Consider the following 18,280-nt stretch of genomic DNA (forward strand, 5'->3'; position numbering starts at 1 on the left):
GGCTACGATCTGAGCCGTTGGATTAAGTTCGGAACGCGTCACACGTGTGAGCGTGTGGTTCGTTTCGTTAATTTTTCTTCCCCTGGCGCGTTTTCGCACCTTCTTCGTGGCACCTGCTCCGAAAGTGTGAAGACTCATCAACGTGTTAGTGCTTACCCGGCCGAGTTGACCGAGCAAAATAAAAATCACTCACACGTACGAACGTACACACGCACTGACTCGGTGACTGACTCGCTCGCTCCTCGTGGACACTATTTAAATTAAAAACCTCTTCCTTTCACTCTCTCCATCCTCTTCATCTTTCTTCTTCTCGTTTTTACTTTGACGGTTTCTAGAGAGAGAAAGTTTGTTATAGAGAGAGAAAGCGCGCTGCTGCTTCTTCTGCTGCTGCTTCGACAGTGAGAAGAGAGAGAGAAGCGCTCTTCTCCGTACCGTTTCTAGAGAGAGAAACTGATGGCCGGAGTTAATCCGAACGGCGTCGCCGATTTTCCGGCGACTCCAACGCACGGCGGACAGTTCATTCAGTACAACATATTCGGAAACCTCTTCGAGGTTACGGCGAAGTACCGTCCTCCGATCATGCCTGTCGGACGCGGCGCGTATGGAATCGTTTGGTACTGCTCGTTCGTTTTCTTCGATTTATTTTGTTTTTTGAAAACGCGGTTTATTTATTTTATTGAGAAATGTTAGTTGTTAGTTAGTTGTCCACAATCTCACGGAGCTGGGAGCTGTATGCTTAGCGTCCATGTGATTTTCGAAGACGTGATTGATATAATTAAGAAATTGTGCGTTTCTCTGATTCTCGATTTTCGTTCTCGATGAATCGGATTTGATTTTGAGTGAACTGTTAATCTGTTAGCTAGTGCTGAGTGTTTATTGTTTAGCGTTGACTTTTTTTTTTATTTGTAAAATTGAGAAATCTGAATATGTTGATGTAATTTTTGAAGCTCGCTGTTGAATACCGAGACGAATGAGCTGGTGGCGGTTAAGAAGATAGCGAACGCTTTCGACAATCACATGGACGCTAAGCGTACGCTTCGTGAGATTAAGCTTCTTAGGCATTTGGATCATGAAAATGTGAGTGCTCTCCTTTAGCTAAGTTTGACTTAAAGATATTATCGTATCATATGGTACCAATGATCAATTCGTGCTTTGTTTTGGTTGGTGGAAATTTCTTTCATTACACTGTTTTGATTATGCCACGTAGTGTAACATACTTTTTCATGAATTAGTCAATTAAAATTAAGAGTCTAATATTTTTTTTATATGATTGTTAAAATAATTTTTTATAAAAATCAGCAAACATAACTTTCCAGACATTTTATGATTTATGATTGAATTATAATGTAAATTTTTTTAACAATTTCAGTGCTCTCTAAAATTAAAACCAAAATTGTTGTGAATCGTTCAACTTTTTAGAAAAGGTTGTAGCTACATAAAATGCCACTATGGCAGTAAAATACATGTGGTGAGTGGTGATACGTTTGTAGGGATTTAATAGACTCAAGTCACATCTCCCAATTGACCATGACTTCCTAATTTGTGGAACACATGATGACATGATACTGGGATTTAGTTATAAACTTTTTCTATTCAAACATTGAATTTAATTTAAACTGTAGTTAAAAGTTAGCCAAGTCCACATTAATAAAAGAGTTCACACTGTTGTCTATTTCATTGTGATTAAAATGTGTGTTTTTATAACAGGTAATTGGTTTGAGAGATGTAATTCCTCCACCCTTGCGTAGAGAGTTTAATGATGTCTACATAGCCACTGAACTCATGGATACTGATCTTCACCATATCATTCGCTCCAATCAAAATCTGTCAGAGGAGCACTCTCAAGTGAGTGCTTTCAATTTTTTTTTTAAATATATCATAATTATTATGTTTACATTTTGGATTTTTTTTGTTTTGCTGATGATTGTATGCTCTTTTACTTGCAGTACTTCTTGTACCAGATTCTTCGTGGGCTTAAGTATATACATTCTGCAAACGTAATCCATAGAGATTTAAAACCAAGCAACCTGCTGCTAAACTCAAATTGTGACTTGAAGATTATTGATTTTGGTCTTGCGAGACCAACTTTGGAAAGTGACTTCATGACAGAATATGTAGTCACAAGATGGTACAGAGCTCCCGAATTGTTGTTGAATTCCTCTGATTACACCTCTGCTATAGATGTGTGGTCTGTTGGTTGCATCTTTATGGAGCTTATGAATAAAAAGCCTCTGTTTCCGGGCAAAGACCATGTGCATCAGATGCGCTTATTGACAGAGGTGAGATTGAAAATATAAAATTAAACATTGATGTAAAAAATTGCATTAAATGCTTGATGATCATATAGTTCAAGTTAATTAATACCATGAATATAATCAATAATTTAATTATAGAAGGTAATTCTGGTTCAATGCTTAGTCTTCTTTTCTTATCCACAGCTTCTTGGCACCCCAACTGAGGCTGACCTTGGGTTAGTGAAAAATGAAGATGCAAGAAGATATATCAGACAACTTCCTCAATATCCTCGCCAACCTTTAGCTCAAGTCTTCCCCCATGTTCATCCGGCAGCCATTGATCTTGTTGATAAAATGTTGACAGTTGATCCCACCAAAAGAATTACAGGTACTTTTCCCATTCTTTTATGTTTCTGCAGCTTGATGAAGCAACATGCAGTTTCATTTTGAACAGTGATGATATCTGAAGCTTACATATGGAATAAATTTTGGCAAATTTTCATTTCTATTTTGTTTAAATATTGGCAGTTGAAGAAGCACTAGCCCATCCATACCTTGAAAAACTGCATGATGTAGCTGATGAACCAATCTGCATGGAGCCATTTTCATTTGATTTTGAGCAACAACAATTGGATGAAGAGCAAATAAAAGAGATGATCTACAGGGAAGCATTAGCACTCAATCCTGAGTATGCTTAAAGCAGAAAAACTCAAGGACTTGAAGCAGGCTTAGAAGGAAAAATAATAATTCGTTTTCAATTTTTTTAATCACTTTAAGTTCAGTTCTTACAATCACGAAAGGATCAAGTTGAATGAAAATTCAACCTTGTTGCCGATCAAACTCCCTAGGTAATTTATTCAATCTGTGTGACTAGGTAGGTGCAATTACGGCTTGATGAGTGTCCTTCTGCTGTAAAGTGCCAAGTAACGATATTAATCTCCAATTTTTTTTAACCCTGACGGGTTATTATTATTTTTATTTTCTTTTGTGACTGTTTTCTCGGGTTCATCATGTATTTTACTTAAGTTATTTGCATCGTAACTTATTGCTACCTTGATTTTAGCTATTTTCTGCTATATTATCTGTATAGTGGATTTAAATTCAGTGAGCCTTTTTTTTTTAGAAAAGTACTTCCTTTATGGTTAGAAAATTGAATGCATGATGACTTTTCATAGTTTAATGCGTGATTTATGGATTTTATATTGCGATGTTTCTGTAATAATACGAGTCAGATAAGTCAGCTTTTTAGAAAAGCACCCATTTCTTGTTGGGAAGAAATAGAAGAGATATCCGTGTTCCTTTCTCCTTTTCCAAATTATTACTTACTCTCACACCTGGTTAGTGAAGAAATGAGGTCAATTATGGTTTTCCAGAGGGGTCTAGAAGAGAGTTTAAGTCAACAAAAAAAATGCTACTTGGAATGGCTACACGAGATGTGCAAACAGAAAGGCTTAACGCTTGAGGGAATGCATTACTTGATATCTTTTCAGAATTCTTCTTTTATCTCTCATGGTCAGGATGAAAGCTTTTTATAATTCTCAATCTCGGGTTGTTTGAAAGGGTGAAGTTTTTAGGAAGCACAATAGTTTAACTTAAACGCATGTCAATATAAAAGAATTTTGCGTTATTATTATGTAATAATATGTCGTTACATTATTTAATAAGTTTAACAGTACATAAAAATATGTTTAAGTTTATTAAATATTGTAGTAACATATCATTAAATAATAATGAGTTTTACGAGCCTGTAGAAACTAAATTCTTTAACATGTGAAAATTCTTTTTCTTTTTCTTTTTTGTAAAAATGGACAAGATATCTAAATCTTTTTCCAAAAAAATTCATTAAAAAGACAAAGAAAAAAAACATAGAGAAAGGAAAGTGTGATGAAAGAACTAGAGTTTTATGGGGGCAACAAAGTATATTAGTCTCATCTTATACCTAGTGGGAAACTTCAAAAACTAGAGTTCTATAAAGTAAAAACTAGTACAAAAATATAATTTACAATTTGACAACAATCAGTTTATGATTTATTTATTTATTAAGTATCTTCAGAGTAAGACATAAATGTGGCAATGGGCAATTCTACATGCGTAGCACTTTGCTCCGTACAACGTCTTCAAACTTCTGAAGCTGAAGGGTTGTTTCAAGCAAAGAAAAAATGGTTAGTGATTAATAAAGATTAAATCCCAGTTTTATATCATTATGGACTGGAATGCTGGATATTGTGTTTGGTACAATCAAAGGGTCCAATCGATTGATTCTTACGTCTCACCTGCAAACCAAAATGAAACATATAAATTAAATACTCGCAAATCACAATAATATACCATCAAAATACAAAGCATAGAGATAAAGAGACAACAAACGAAATAGGGGAAGTAACAGTAACAATGCAACTTCTTAAGATGTTCAACTAGAAAAGATTATAGTTAGCAATAAAGAATGAAGCGAATCTGAGTTGATTATCATGACATTAAAGCCAACCAAGAAATTGGGGTGATTTTGATGTTACATTGGTGTAAAGCTAAGGAAAAGGCATTATAAAGGAATAAGGATGCGAACAACTCCACGAACTTTCTTGTCATCCTAATTCTAATGGGTTAAATGATCACAGGAATACCAATATCAAATGCTGTTCTCATGCAAATTACATCTTTTGAAGTTAAGAAGCATTGAGTTCTGTAGAGATGATTACGGGAAAAAAGAGATTGCAAAATATCCCATTTTAATAGAGCAGGCAGAGGCTGTCCCCTGCCACCATTGAAGAGGATAAAATCAGTATAGAGAATATTCCCATTCTGGTCCAGGGAACATCTACAATAAACGATGTTTGTCCCCTCTGTTTATTTTTCATATTTTCTGAAACAACAAAAGACATGATGCACCATTTAGAATCACAGGCACTGTAGCAGTGGAAGTGGATGGCTTGCTTTATGCTTGGTTTTTTTTTTTATAAGTTCTTTTAGGTTGTGCTGTTTGTAGAAAATAAAGCTCACGTTAGATTTTTCGTGTGACCTCGTTAGGTCAAAACTTCTGCGTCGCATCTTTCCATGAATGTTTACAAATATTGACGGGGTTTTCAATATTTAAACCGTGAAAAGAGAGATACTGATCTAAACACAATTCAGATGAGAGAATCCCTAGGCATGGTGTCATCTTATACTTTAGTGGAGATACAAAGTTGACCTGGTGATAAAGGATGAAGGGAAGAAAAAATAGGTTGACTTCGAGTCTTTTCGCTAACAAAAACTACCAAATTATTAACATCTAACATTTGCTGATAAAATAATAATAAAAAATCTTATACTTCAGTATCCAATTTAAGGAAGAAAAAAAAGTCAACTGTTCACGCTAGAGCTTTGTGCTTATAATTTGAATCAGAATTAGATACTGAAGAATGAACCTACCGGGGACCAAGGACCTGGTTCTTGCTGAGGCTTGTCAGGAGGAGAATTTTGTACAGCACCGCTTTTCATCGTTAAAATCTCCTGTAAACACGAGGTGTAAGATGAATCTAAACATCGAAAAATAATCTACCACATGTCAAAGAACTAATGGTCTATATATGATATTGTGCAGCTAAATCTAACAAAAAAATTTGATTCAACTTCCATATGCAATACAAACAATTTGACTAAGTTTTTATTTTTTAATGTAAATTTGACTAAGTTAACATTAAACAAAAGATACTAAAAAGGTAATATTGAAAAAAAAGGATTAATGTTTAAAGCCCAAAAAAAAGCAACGTAAGAATTAAAAATAGGAAAACAACACTTAAGTGGCATGAAACACCACGCCATGCAAAAACTTATTAATCAGTCATAAAATATGCAGGTGCAGTCAAGAAATCTTAGTCACCTCTCCCGCAGCTTCAATTGCAGCTAACCATTCATCCGAAAACGGAGCAGCATTTGGTGGAGGCTTCACTGTAGGAACTTCTTGCTTGCATTTAGTTACAGAATCCTCCCTGCCATTCAAAAAATTAATAAAATATCACTCAATTTGTCAAGTGGAAGGATTCCAAGGCGTAATTGATCAAATATCATCAAGAACTAAGATACTCACAAACGAATTATTTTGCTGCTGTCTTCTGCAGAATTAATATTGCCATTTGACTGGTGCTGCATGTCGGTATGTGGAAACTCATCTTTCTCAAAGATATCAGTTTCAGCTTCATCTAAAAAAATTGTACTGTTCAATGAACTAACTTCACAGACCTGTGGGGTTCTTGTGTTGAAGGTTGTTAGATCATCTAAAGCTGGTAAGTTTGAACTTTCACTCAAAGAACAATGCTCCTCTGATTTCCAAGTTACTACGTCCGTAACAGAGTCTTTGTTCACTTCTATAGAAGAATTGCATTTAGAAGATACAACGTTGTCAATGAGTTGAACTTCAACTAATGGCAATATGTCTGAAGAACCTTTTTTCACGTCATCCATTTGCAAAAACTCTTCTCTTTCATCCACGTCAAGATTTCCATCTTTGTTTTCAGGCATAGCCTGAATATGATGATTGGAAGCATTGTGCTCACTTGAATGGATATCAGATCCTTCTAATGCACCCTCAGATAAATTTGTTTTCTTGAATTCTTCAGAAGAGACAAAATTTGTGGGAGGCCAATCACCATCTAAGTGCAGTAAGTCATCAACATTCTGGGAATCTTTGAGTTGAACTTCAACTATTGGCAATATGTCTGAAGAACCTTTTTTTGCATCATAAATTTGCAAAAGCTCTGCTGTTTCATCCACATCAAGATTTCCTTCTTTGTTTTTAGGCATAGCTTGAATATGATGATTGGAAGCATTGTGCTCACTTGTATGGGTATCACATCCTTCTAATGCACCCTCAGATAAACTTGTTTTCTTGATTTCTTGAGAAGAAGCAATAAGTATGTTATCAGCATTCTGGGAATCTACACCAACAACAGCACCAAGCCTTTGAAAATCAGAAAGATGAGAATCTTCATTTATATCATTGTTATCAGCCAATGGAAATTTATCATCAGTAACAAGACTGTGTTTACTGCTGCAGTGGTATGCCACTGGATTTTCAGTAAATGACTGCACTTGTGCATTTTCCAGATGTGATTCCTCAGTCTCTCTGTTGGTGTGATCAAATTCTTGTACTAATGGAGTCAATATTGTATGTTGTAAATGGCCAGAGGGATTTTCAGCTCCACTACCAATAGAACCTTTGGCGTTTGAAACGAAATCTGCAGATACTTCAGAAAAATCACTCTGATCAACCAAGTGATCATGACTTAGCACTAAACTCTCATCTTCACAAAGCATTTCATTAGCTACAGAATATGTAATCATGCTAGTTTGTTGCTCAAAGTTTCCAGTGACACCACATTGACCATCATAGTGCATTGAAGCATCCCTAGAAGAACCATCATCTCTAAGCTCCAACTCAGAAATGGTACAGCAGTTATTAGTTGATATATCATTTTCTGTGGAATCAAAATCTGCTTTCACCATTGGAGATAGTTGGGCTGTAAACTGGAGATCTCCTACATCATTCTCATGACAAGGTTGGCTTTCTTGAGAAACATTGTTTACCTTTGTGTCACAAGCAGTTGCAGAAACAGTATCCGGCCAATCTCCATGGGGGGAATTTTGATTCAACTTCTACATGCAACAGAAACAATTTGACTAACATTCAACAAAAATATACCAAAAAATTAATTATTAAAATTTTAAATTCAATTTTCAGCTTCATCTGAATTTTTTTTAGTTTTCAATGGACTAACTTAACAGACCTGTGGGATTCCTGTGTTGAAGGTTAAATTATCTGAAGCCGGGAAGTTTGAACTTTGACTCAAAGAACAATCCTCCTCAGATTTCCAAGCAACTATGTCTGTAAAAGAATCTTTGCTCACTTCTATAGAAGAATTGCATTCAGAAGATATCACGTTGTCATTGAGTTGAGCTTCAACTAATGGCAATATGTCAGAAGAACCTTCTTTTGAATCATCAATTCGTAAAAGCTCTTCCCTTTCATCCACATCAATATTTCCATCTTTAATTTCAGGCATAGCCTGAATATGATAATTAGAAGCATTGCGCTCACTTGTATGGATATCACATCCTTCTAATGCACTCTCAGATAAATTTGTTTTCTTGATTTCTTCAGAAGAAGCAGTATTTGTGGGCAGCCAGTCACCATCCAACAGTACTGATAACTGAGCTGGTAGTGTATGTTGTAAACAGCCAGAGGATTTTCCAGCAACAGTACTTATAGAATCTTTGGTGTTTGAAATGAAATCTGCAGATAATTCTTCAGAAAATTCACTTTGATCAAGCAAGTGACCATGATTTAGTACTAAACTCTCACCTTCACAAAGCATTTCGCTTGCTTTAGAATATATATTCTTATTAATTTGTTGCTCAAAGTTTCCAGGGACATCAATCGGAACATCATAGTGCATTGAAACATCCCTAGAAGAATCCTCATCTCCAAGCTGCAACTCAGAAATCATACGGCAGCTATTGGTTGACATTTCATTTTTACTCGGATCAAAATCAACTTTTACCACTGGACATAGTTGGGATGTAAAATGGAGAATCTCTACATTATTCTCTTGAAAAGGTCTGCTTTCCCAAGAAACATTGCTTACCACAGTGTTGCAAGCAGGTGCAGAAAGAGCCACACAATCTTCACTTAAACTATCCAATTCAAATGCTTGAGAACTATCATGCATTGCCTTTGAGTCAATAACCTTCTCACATCCTTCCAACTCTGGTCTTGTCTGAATGAAACCTGATTGATCATCTACTGGAAACTGGCAGTCTTCAATTTCAGCTATTTTTGGTTCAGTTTCAGCCGGACCATTGATTTCTGGTATAGACTTCTGAGGAGAACCCTTGGAAGATAAGGTTGTCATATGGACTAGTTGACAACTATTTACATGAGATTCGTCTTCTTTTGATGAACTAATTTCTCCTACAATACCAGCACTTGTAGTCTTGAGTTGTTCCCCTTGTAGCTGCTGATTAACTGCCTCTAAATTACTTTCAGTGCTTTCATTGCAATCAACTGAGAGATTCGCATTCAATAAATGCACTTGTGCATCTCCTCCACTTGTAACAAAATCAGCAGCATCACCATTTACCTGTTCAGTATTCTTAAAGGGGATTTCTTGTATAGATCCTCCCAAAACAGTTTCACTCAAATCAACAAGACTAGAATTTAAAAATGCAGTCTTAACACTATTGTATTCCTTGAACTCTTCAGAGAGTCTACTACCCTTAAAAGAAGTACCATGCTTTGCCTGTAGCACCAAACTTTCATTGGAAGTAAGAACATCACAAGCGAACAGTTTGATTTGTTCATCTTCATCTTGTCCCATGGCATTATGCACAGTATTTGAAATACTACCTGTCATTATGGAATTTCTCAGCATGCCATGATGGTCCATAGACTGTGGTTCCTGAAACACAGATTGATACTTGTTTGACAAAACGTCAGGGTGACCAGCCTCTTTCTCTGACTGCTCTTGAGTTTGACTCACTGAAAGAAGCTTCTTTTCATGTCTAGGGAATATCACATTCTCCATGCTAGAGGCATTCTCACTTCTATGTAGTTCTCCTTGTTCCTTAGGTTTTATGTTGACATGTTCAAGATTGTTTTCAACCTTTTCTTGCTTGCTTATTTTTTCAGAACCCATAGAATTATGTTCCACCTCTACACCAGCCATCTGCTTATTATCCACTTGCATCCTTGATTCTGACTTTACATCTAAAAGGGTTAATTCCTCAGTGCAATTCTTTGCTGCACCTTTGACAATTTGAGACCTTATTCCAGGTGCATGCGGTAGTCTTGCCTCATTAACAGAATTTGTTTCTAAATTCTGTAATTGAGGAATGTTACTCCTAGCAGGTTTGCAAGGTTTAGAACTTTTCTGTAATTGGCTATGTGAACTGGAAGTTTTTGCCTGAAAAAGCAGTAATAAGCATGAATATGAGCATTATTTTACTGATACATGCACCTAAATATGAAATATGGACCAACTAAAACAAACATACCAGAGAAAAGAATCCCAATGAGGGAGATGGCATCCGTAGGCCTGAAAATTTTGTTGTTTGAAGCTGTGTCTGTTGCCTTTTCTCACTGATGTCAGAAACACCTTGTGAAAGACAAGCTTCTGACACCTTATTTGCTTCAGTTCCTGATTGATGCATTCTAGATGGTGGATGTGTTTCTGAAACTGAGTTATCCTGTGCAGTCAAGCAGTTTCAAGAGATGAATCATATGCCTAATAGTTAAATAAAAGGAATTAAAAACTGGATGGAGCAAGTGATGAATGTTAAAAAATTACAGACTCTTGAGTTCCTTACCAAATGTTTCCCAGCCTGCTGGGTAAGTGTTCTAGTAACTGAACATTTACCAGCCAGACCAACTTTTGGGTTACTTGGGACAGTTTTAGGATTTTTGGAAGGGCCTTTTACTCCAGTATGCTTCTGAAGATTAGTGGCTGTAGAAGAGAAACAAAATTAACAAAATATAACCAATAAAATCATCTCCTGTTAAGGTTAGAAGTTGATGTTTGGTTACTCAAGAGAAACCTGTATTTGTGAAGTTCATTGAGATTACAAACCTCAATCAAAATTAAATTTGTTATATGATCCATTTTTACATTGTATTATGCAAGAGTACAATAAAAGGTACTTGAAATTATATCTCTTGATTCTCTCCTATTCAGTCTTGTCAAAGTAAAAAAAAAACTTCATACCCCATTGCCCAGAGGCTCTTCGCTATGCGAAGGTATGGGGGAGGGATATTGTACGCAGCCTTACCCTTGCATATGCAAAGAGGCTGTTTCCGGATTCGAACCCATGACCAACAAGTCACCAAGGCACAACTTTCCAAGGATAAAAAAAAGAAACAAACACAAGTTGCAGAACAAACCAGGACGAGCATTCTGATTTCTCTTCAAGGAACCTGTGGTCAACATTCCACTCCTGGCAGTTGTTGCACTTGCAGAAACATCTGATTTCGGACCAGGTATCCTAGTCACTTTCAATTCTTTACTTGGAGCTTTTACTGTGTCAGTTTTTTTTAGTTTGCAAAGGGGTTAAGGTAAACTCTTCCACTATTCAACAGATAAAGAAACACAAGACAACATAATCCAGTAGCACAGGCACAATGTAAGACACTTCACTTAATATCTATCCTAAACAAGCAATGGGAAGGATATGAGGATGAAGCTACTGGCACCCGTGGAGGACAAGCATTGCGTTTGGATCTGTTGCCAACTGAGTCATTGACAGTAAGCACTTTCCTCTTTGCCTAACAAACAAGTATCCAAAAGTAATATGTGACAGAAATCAGAAAGAGTTCAATTTCGATAAACTATCATTATTTGTGCAAAGAGTATAATTAAAGACAGACTTTGGAAACCGGGGCCGGAGAAGCTTTAGCTAATGCAGCAGGCTTTGGAGATAAGCCAATCTTCCTATCTTCAACAGGAACAGCATCGGATGAATGCATGAACAAATTTTCTTCAATGTCCTGCAACTCTATCGAAGTGCCAACGGACTCTTCTTCAAGGATTACTTCCAAATTCAACCCTGCCTTAGGAGTGGCAGTGCCACTAATAATAGAAAGCTCTGCCGGGTTCAAAACACCTGAAAAGTAGGGTTTAGAATCAATCAATTAATTAATTAATAACAATTAGTGTTAATCAATCTTTCACAGTTAATTAATGGACAATGGAGAGAAGAGAATGCCTTCTTCAGTAAAGAAAGCTCGGTTCCATGCCAAGCTCTTACGCAAATTGTAACCGCCTCCTTTCTTCTTCCTCTTCATTTGCTGAGGCTCCAAGCTAAGCTTCTGCAGTGTGTTCCAATCCGCGTTCTCTTTGTTCGCTCTGTCACTAACCGAGGAACTTCTTTGATTTTCGGAATCCACAGCGCCACCACCTTCTCTTCCTTCTGCAGCCGCATTACTCAAATCAGTATCAAATCAACAATTATACATGATAAATAATCCAGAAATTCAAAAAAAAAAAGAGAAAGAGAAAACGAAATAGAAAAACCCTAACCGTGTTGAGGAGGATTAGATCTGAGAGGTAGGAGAGGGGAGCAAGAGAAAACATCGGTGGTGGACGCTGCGGAAACATCGAAGAGCAACGAATCGTCTTCGCCTGCGATCTCTAGGAGCGGAAGGTTAGAAATGGAATCCATGATAATGTGATTGTGATATCACTTCTTCATCTTCTTCTATGTTAGTTGTAGTTTTTGTATTTTGTGTGATGTGGGAATGGATCGGTTACAGTGTGTGCTTTTGCAAATTCGTTCGCAATTTGAAACGATGGCGAGCGGGAACGAGCGTTGTCGTTTTGGCACGTTAGTGACGCGGATTTTACGAGATGAGGCACGAGGGTGTTGTGGATTTACGAAAAACCATCCAACGGTAGGGGGACATGCTAGGTGCACCAGCAACATTGCTGGTGCATTGCTGGATGCACCCAGCAATTAGGTGAATGGGTAAAATTGTCCTTGTGTTAAAAAAATAATTCCTTCTTCAGGAAGAAGGTTTTCTCAGTAGAACAATTTATTCTACCAGAAGAACCTTTTTTTGGAGAAATTATCGGAAGAAGTTCTTCCGGTAACTTCTCCGGAAGAAGGTTCTTCCGGATGAACAATTTATTTTACCGGAAGAACCTTTTTCCGTAAGCTTTTCGGAAGAAGGTTCTTCCGTCAGAACACAAATTGTTCTTCCAGAAGAAGAAATTATTTTTTTTAACGCAAGGGCAATTTTGCCCATTCACCTAATTGCTGGGTGCACCTTGCATGTCCCAACGGTAGGGTGGGTGATTGGGCTACACCGGATCTAGTTGTTAGGAGAGTTACTTTCGGCACCTTGCAGAATTGCTGGTACACCCAGCAATTAATATGAAATGACAAAAATGTCTTTCACATGAATTTAAAAAAATCTTCCCTTCTCTTGTGCAGTCCTTCTTCTCTGTGTTTCCATATAGCTCCGCTATGCCATTTTTGTTGCTTTCGTGTTTCTTTCGCCGTTGCTGCCATCGTTCGCAGTCATTGGTGTCGATTGTCACTCAGTCGTGGTTTGTCCTCGATTTCTCCTTTGTTGTGGTAAGTATTTCCTCATGTGTTCTGGTTTATTTTGCGTTGCCATTGTCATTCTTGGGTGTAGAAGGAGATCTGTATAAGTCATACGGATTGACAATTTATATTAATTTACTCTATTTTAATTAATTAATTAATTAATAATTAAATTATTTAGTTGTTTTAAAATTTATTTAATAAAAAAGTATTGTTGTATGTTTTAAAAATGTAATTAATTAATTAATTATAATTTTATTTTCAATTGATTTGTAATAATTATTTAATTCAATAAATTAATTTTTTTCTTATTTGTTTATGCAAATTAATTATATTTGAAATTTGAAATAGTTATTTGTAACATTTTTATCATATATTTATGTTTACTAGAATTACTGATGTCTAGTGTATAAATATATTTGTTTTTAAAAAATGTATATTGATTTAAGAATATATAAAAGTTTTTTCAAAAATAAATAATAAATTGGTGAAAATATATTTATGAAAGTGAAATATTATTTGAAGAATGACATTAATTTTTATGGCTATTTTAATGTGCAGATTATAGTTAGAATCAGAGGTTTGGGTTGGACTTTAAGTAGAGTTATCGGAAGAGCATTATGTAGAAAAGTAAGTCGTGATGCCGATGAAGGCCCCAAGCGGCGAAGGCCCACAACATCTGCACATAGGCAACGAAAAGCCGCTCCTGCACATGTTGTTGAGGATGTTGAACATGTGGATCATGTTTCTAAAGAGGTCATGAACAACCTTAAGAGGCACCAACTAATGATGTAGTTAGTGATGCCAAGGATTTTCCAAGCGGGCCTCATGACACATCAGTTTTGATGGACTATGTTCATCATGTGGTTGTGACAATTTGGAATGGAGAGATAGTTATATTTCAAAATTAATAATATTTTCATAAGTATTTATTATTATTGTTCAAATGATTTATATTTTTATTTTCAAGAACATCCTGAGTTGAAGTTGCCCTCCTATGGAAAGAAGGTAGAGAAATTTGGCAGGCTTGCTCCTAAGATTGAAGGCTTAGTGACTGCCACAAGATTAAGTCATTTGATCGCATGTTCGATGGACACTGGTGATCGGGGACTTATGCTTTCTTTTGCGGAGAGGTGGCATAAGGAAACTAGTAGTTTCCATCTACCGGTAGCAGAGGTGACTATCACCCTGGATGATGTGGCATTGTTGTTACATCTGTCCAATACAAGCGTCTTCCATAGCTTTGAGGATGTTCATGTGGATGATGTCGTCTTCCTCTTAGTTGAATTGCTTGAGTAAGTTCTAAAGAGGCAGGAACTGAGACGGTACAATACCACGAGGCATATGTTTGTCTATCCTGGCTGCGAGACATATATCAAAGTAAATGTGATGCAGCATAGTGGACTGTGACAACTTGAGCATATTTGTTGCATATGTTAGGTTACACACTCTTTGCTAACAAGAATGTCACAGACGTGCATGTGGTATTCGTGGACACATTTCGTGACCTGAAGCAAAGTGAAAGCTACGCATGGGGAGTTGTTGCACTGGTCCATATGTATCACAATTTGAATGATGCGTCAAAGAGCAACGCCAGACAACTTGTAGGATATATCACATTTTTACAAGTAATTTTATTTTTTTTTAATTTATTTTTAGTTCTTTAGTTTATATTGAGTATTTGTTTTGATTGTTTTGTTGTTTTTAAAATACGTGTAGGATTGAATCTACGAGCATTTTCCTTCAGTTGTTTCTGCTATTGCTGCTGAAGATTATGATGAGAGGAAACCACGTGCTCGTCGTTGAAAGTCTAGGCAGGCATTACCAGTGTCGACATATCGTAAGTGTCTGGATAGATTGACATCTAATGTTGTGTGTTGGATTTCCTATGGTGACCACCACGCATTCAGAGAGTTTGAGCCGATCTCTTTATTTTTCGGACACATCCATTGGGGTCCATCTATTGTCATACACCGGCTATAGAGGGTTGTGCAATAGTTTGGGTACGTGTAGACCATTCCACCACACCCTGCTGCTCTATGTCTATCTGCATAAGAGATTGATGATAGATAGATTCAGTTTTCTAAATACCTTGCGCCGGTGGGTTAGATATGTCTTGCGCCTGAACAATGTGTTGCAGACTATATGGAGTGGTTTTACATGATATCTCATCCCTTCATGACTACCGCATAGACTGGGGATCTTCCTAGACATCCACCTACGGTGCGCGATGACACATTTGTTGAAGCATATGTTCCCCAACAGCCGGTGGCAGCAACGACTATGGACAAAGCACTTGCAGATGCACATGCTGATGCAGAGCAGCCTCAACATACAGCGGTAAAATTTATGGTCAATTGTCACTGCTACTCTTTTTATCTGAAACTGTGTTAACCCTAAAAAAATTTCCTTGTTGTCAATGTCTTATTCTAAAGTTACTAACACAAATTTTAATGAAAAAATGAGATACTCAAGAGTGAGACATAAGTCTATCAGAAATTTGATTTCTCATTATGTTATTTCTTTTGACTTTGTCAGGTCAGAAAATAATATTGTAGATCCGTGTACAAAAGGGTTGATGCGCCAACAAGTACTTGAGTTATCGAAGGGAATGAGACTAGAGTTCATTATTTAGTCACAACAATGGATACTTCTCTCTGTGTGATTGGTGATCTCATGAGTAGAGTTCAACGGGTAATAACAAAATTGTTTGTTGACTAAAGTACACTAAAATAAAATTTTGTGAAGTTGTTCCGTTTCTTATTCCTATGACGAGGTGTATTGTAAATTGTGACAATATTAAGGTTAAGGTATTTACAAATGTTATTTTTTTTGTCTAAAAAAAATACTTCTTAATGGATCCGATGATAATTATTGTAGGGTTGGGAGTCACAAACCCCTCTTTGAGGATTCATCTAGTAAGTGAGGTGGTGAGGCTGCCACGATGAGATATGAACTAATTTTTAAGTGACACTTACGAAATAAGATACATGCGGAATGTCATGTAACGCACATCCATTGATTAGAACTTAAAAGTTATGTACTAAAATTTGATTAAAGAAGATGTAGTTCAAAACAAGTAAGTCTCTACATCTTTCTCGGGTGAAAGTTCATAAACACTAGGTATAAGACTCAAATCCGGAAGGTTTCTTATACTGAAATACAATATTACATTTTTTTCTTTTATGTTTCTACACAAATTGTGTTTTTTAAAATATTTTAAAATTTTAAATTATATAGGAGAATGTTAGTAAATATTTGCTTTTTTAAGTTTCTTTTTTATCCTTTAGGTTGCACTTGTTGAAGTATCTTTGTTTGCTTTATAGTTGGTTTGTTAACATTCAAAAGATGTTGCATTTTTTTTGTAAGATATCACACTTGGGCTCTATCTATCTATCTTTCTCTCTATATATATATCACTTCACTCTCTCTATCCAAGTGACACAAATAGAAAAAACTTATTTTTTTCTAAATTTCTTCTCTTATTTTTTATAAAAAGTTATTAAGAGCAAGAACTTTCGGGATCTTGTAGATGATGGGAATCAATTCAACGGATTGTTTTATATTGAGAGAGGTGTAAAATCAAATTTTCCTAGTTGTATCATCAATCCATGTTCTGAAGTTCTTCCTTTGTTATTATTGGTTTGTTATTTAGTTTAAGGCTTTTGATGTTATTCTTACTTATTCCTTTTATTTTATTTTATTTTTCTAACAGAGGACGCACAGTTTGGTGATGACGCATGGGAGGCGCTGCTGCCACTTGAACCAGACGTTGCGGTGGTGGAGGCAAAGGAGCTCGAGGACAACAGAGATCTGATCGACGACTTTTTCTTGCGTGAGGGAATCGGGGTTTGAGCTCCGGGTTGTGTTTTTTTGGTGTCGGCATAGTTCTTGAGGGGGAGAGGCCGAGCGCGTCGAAGAAGTGGTGGACGAAGACGGCAAAGTCGTTGGCGAAGAATGCAACGTTTCCATTTATTCGACTAATTACCCATTTTAGAAAATTTCCTCGGTGGATAATTTTGTGGAATGATTAGTGAATTTTTTAATCTTGCTTTTATGTTTGGTGAAGTAGGTTAAGTATACAATTTCATGAATATAAATGTTGGTTTTGGAAGTTGCTGGTGTGATATTATTCATCTCAGTTTTGGGTTTTTTGAATAAGGTTCCATCTGTTTAAGTTTTTGTCTTGCTAGTGTCGTTTAGTTCATCTCACGTTGCTGGAATTTTAGAATAAAGGTTCAATTTTGTGTTTTATGATGTTGTGTTTTATTGAAGAGTGTAGTGTGCATTGCGTAATGAAAATATAATTCATTGAAGAGAGATAGTTGCTGAAATTTCGTAACAAAAATTGGAAGTGCTCAAGGAAGGGGATGAGGGTGTTTTTGGAAGAAAACATTATTAAAAAATTATGTGCCACTCATATGCACAAGTCCGTTAACAATTTAATGATGTTAAGGGGACAGGGGGTGTTACCGTTACGAGACCCAAAAAATTAGGGAGTTTTATGTAGGTTAGAAAAAAAGAGAAGTACAACTAATGCAAATCTCAAGAGGATTAATGTAATTAACTCTAATTATAATTTCAGAACATTCATATTAGGAATTGCTAGAGATAATTAGAAATAATACACAATTCATATGCATTTTATTTTCGTTTGGAATTCTAACTCCATTTCATCCTACATTAGATTCTATTTACTATTATCATTATTTTTATTTCTTTATAAAATGAGTATTTAAAATGCTGTTTACATGAAATCTTTTATGTTATTGAGGGACATAGTAATACGATTTTTTATACATATAATGTAATTGCATGTAATATTGAATGAATGAATTACTCATAATACAAAACCAGACAGTATGCAGCAAAAAAAAGAACAAAACCAGACAGAACTGGAAATAAAAGTAATAAAAAAAGACATGTGTATTCATTACCGAAGAGGCTCGCAAACTAATTCAAACTTTTTTCCT

The 18,280-nt window shown here is 36.0% G+C and overlaps 2 protein-coding genes and 1 long non-coding RNA gene across 4 annotated transcripts; 2 read left to right on the forward strand and 1 right to left on the reverse strand.

Moving 5' to 3' along the window:
- The first annotated feature begins 284 nt into the window (after positions 1–284).
- MAPK1 (mitogen-activated protein kinase 1) lies at positions 285–3,271 on the forward strand. The gene is made up of 6 exons (NM_001250953.2): positions 285–614; positions 948–1,077; positions 1,708–1,845; positions 1,947–2,279; positions 2,439–2,622; positions 2,763–3,271. The coding sequence occupies exons 1-6, from the start codon at positions 454–456 to the stop codon at positions 2,930–2,932; spliced, it is 1,116 nt and encodes a 371-aa protein (NP_001237882.2). The 5' UTR covers positions 285–453; the 3' UTR covers positions 2,933–3,271.
- Positions 3,272–3,682: 411 nt separating this feature from the next.
- LOC102669351 (uncharacterized) lies at positions 3,683–12,652 on the reverse strand. Of its 2 annotated transcripts, none has more exons than XM_006590951.4 (12): positions 12,281–12,652; positions 11,967–12,170; positions 11,629–11,864; positions 11,435–11,526; positions 11,146–11,300; positions 10,575–10,711; positions 10,263–10,454; positions 7,997–10,171; positions 6,301–7,862; positions 6,094–6,202; positions 5,643–5,723; positions 3,683–4,507 (listed from the first exon to the last, which is right to left on the reverse strand). In XM_006590951.4, the coding sequence occupies exons 1-12, from the start codon at positions 12,420–12,422 to the stop codon at positions 4,436–4,438; spliced, it is 5,157 nt and encodes a 1,718-aa protein (XP_006591014.1). In that variant the 5' UTR covers positions 12,423–12,652; the 3' UTR covers positions 3,683–4,435. The 2 variants fall into 2 exon arrangements, with proteins under 2 accessions (XP_006591014.1, XP_006591013.1); XM_006590950.4 differs by having other exon boundaries at positions 6,301–7,865.
- A 3,587-nt stretch (positions 12,653–16,239) lies between these two features.
- LOC102669661 (uncharacterized) lies at positions 16,240–17,558 on the forward strand. Its single transcript, XR_416745.4, has 2 exons — positions 16,240–16,881; positions 17,023–17,558. It is a non-coding gene; the product is annotated as an uncharacterized lncRNA (long non-coding RNA).
- The last annotated feature ends 722 nt before the right edge of the window (positions 17,559–18,280 follow it).

The sequence above is a fragment of the Glycine max genome, chromosome 11 (genome assembly GCF_000004515.6).
Source record: "Glycine max cultivar Williams 82 chromosome 11, Glycine_max_v4.0, whole genome shotgun sequence".
NCBI classification, from domain to species: domain Eukaryota; kingdom Viridiplantae; phylum Streptophyta; class Magnoliopsida; order Fabales; family Fabaceae; genus Glycine; species Glycine max.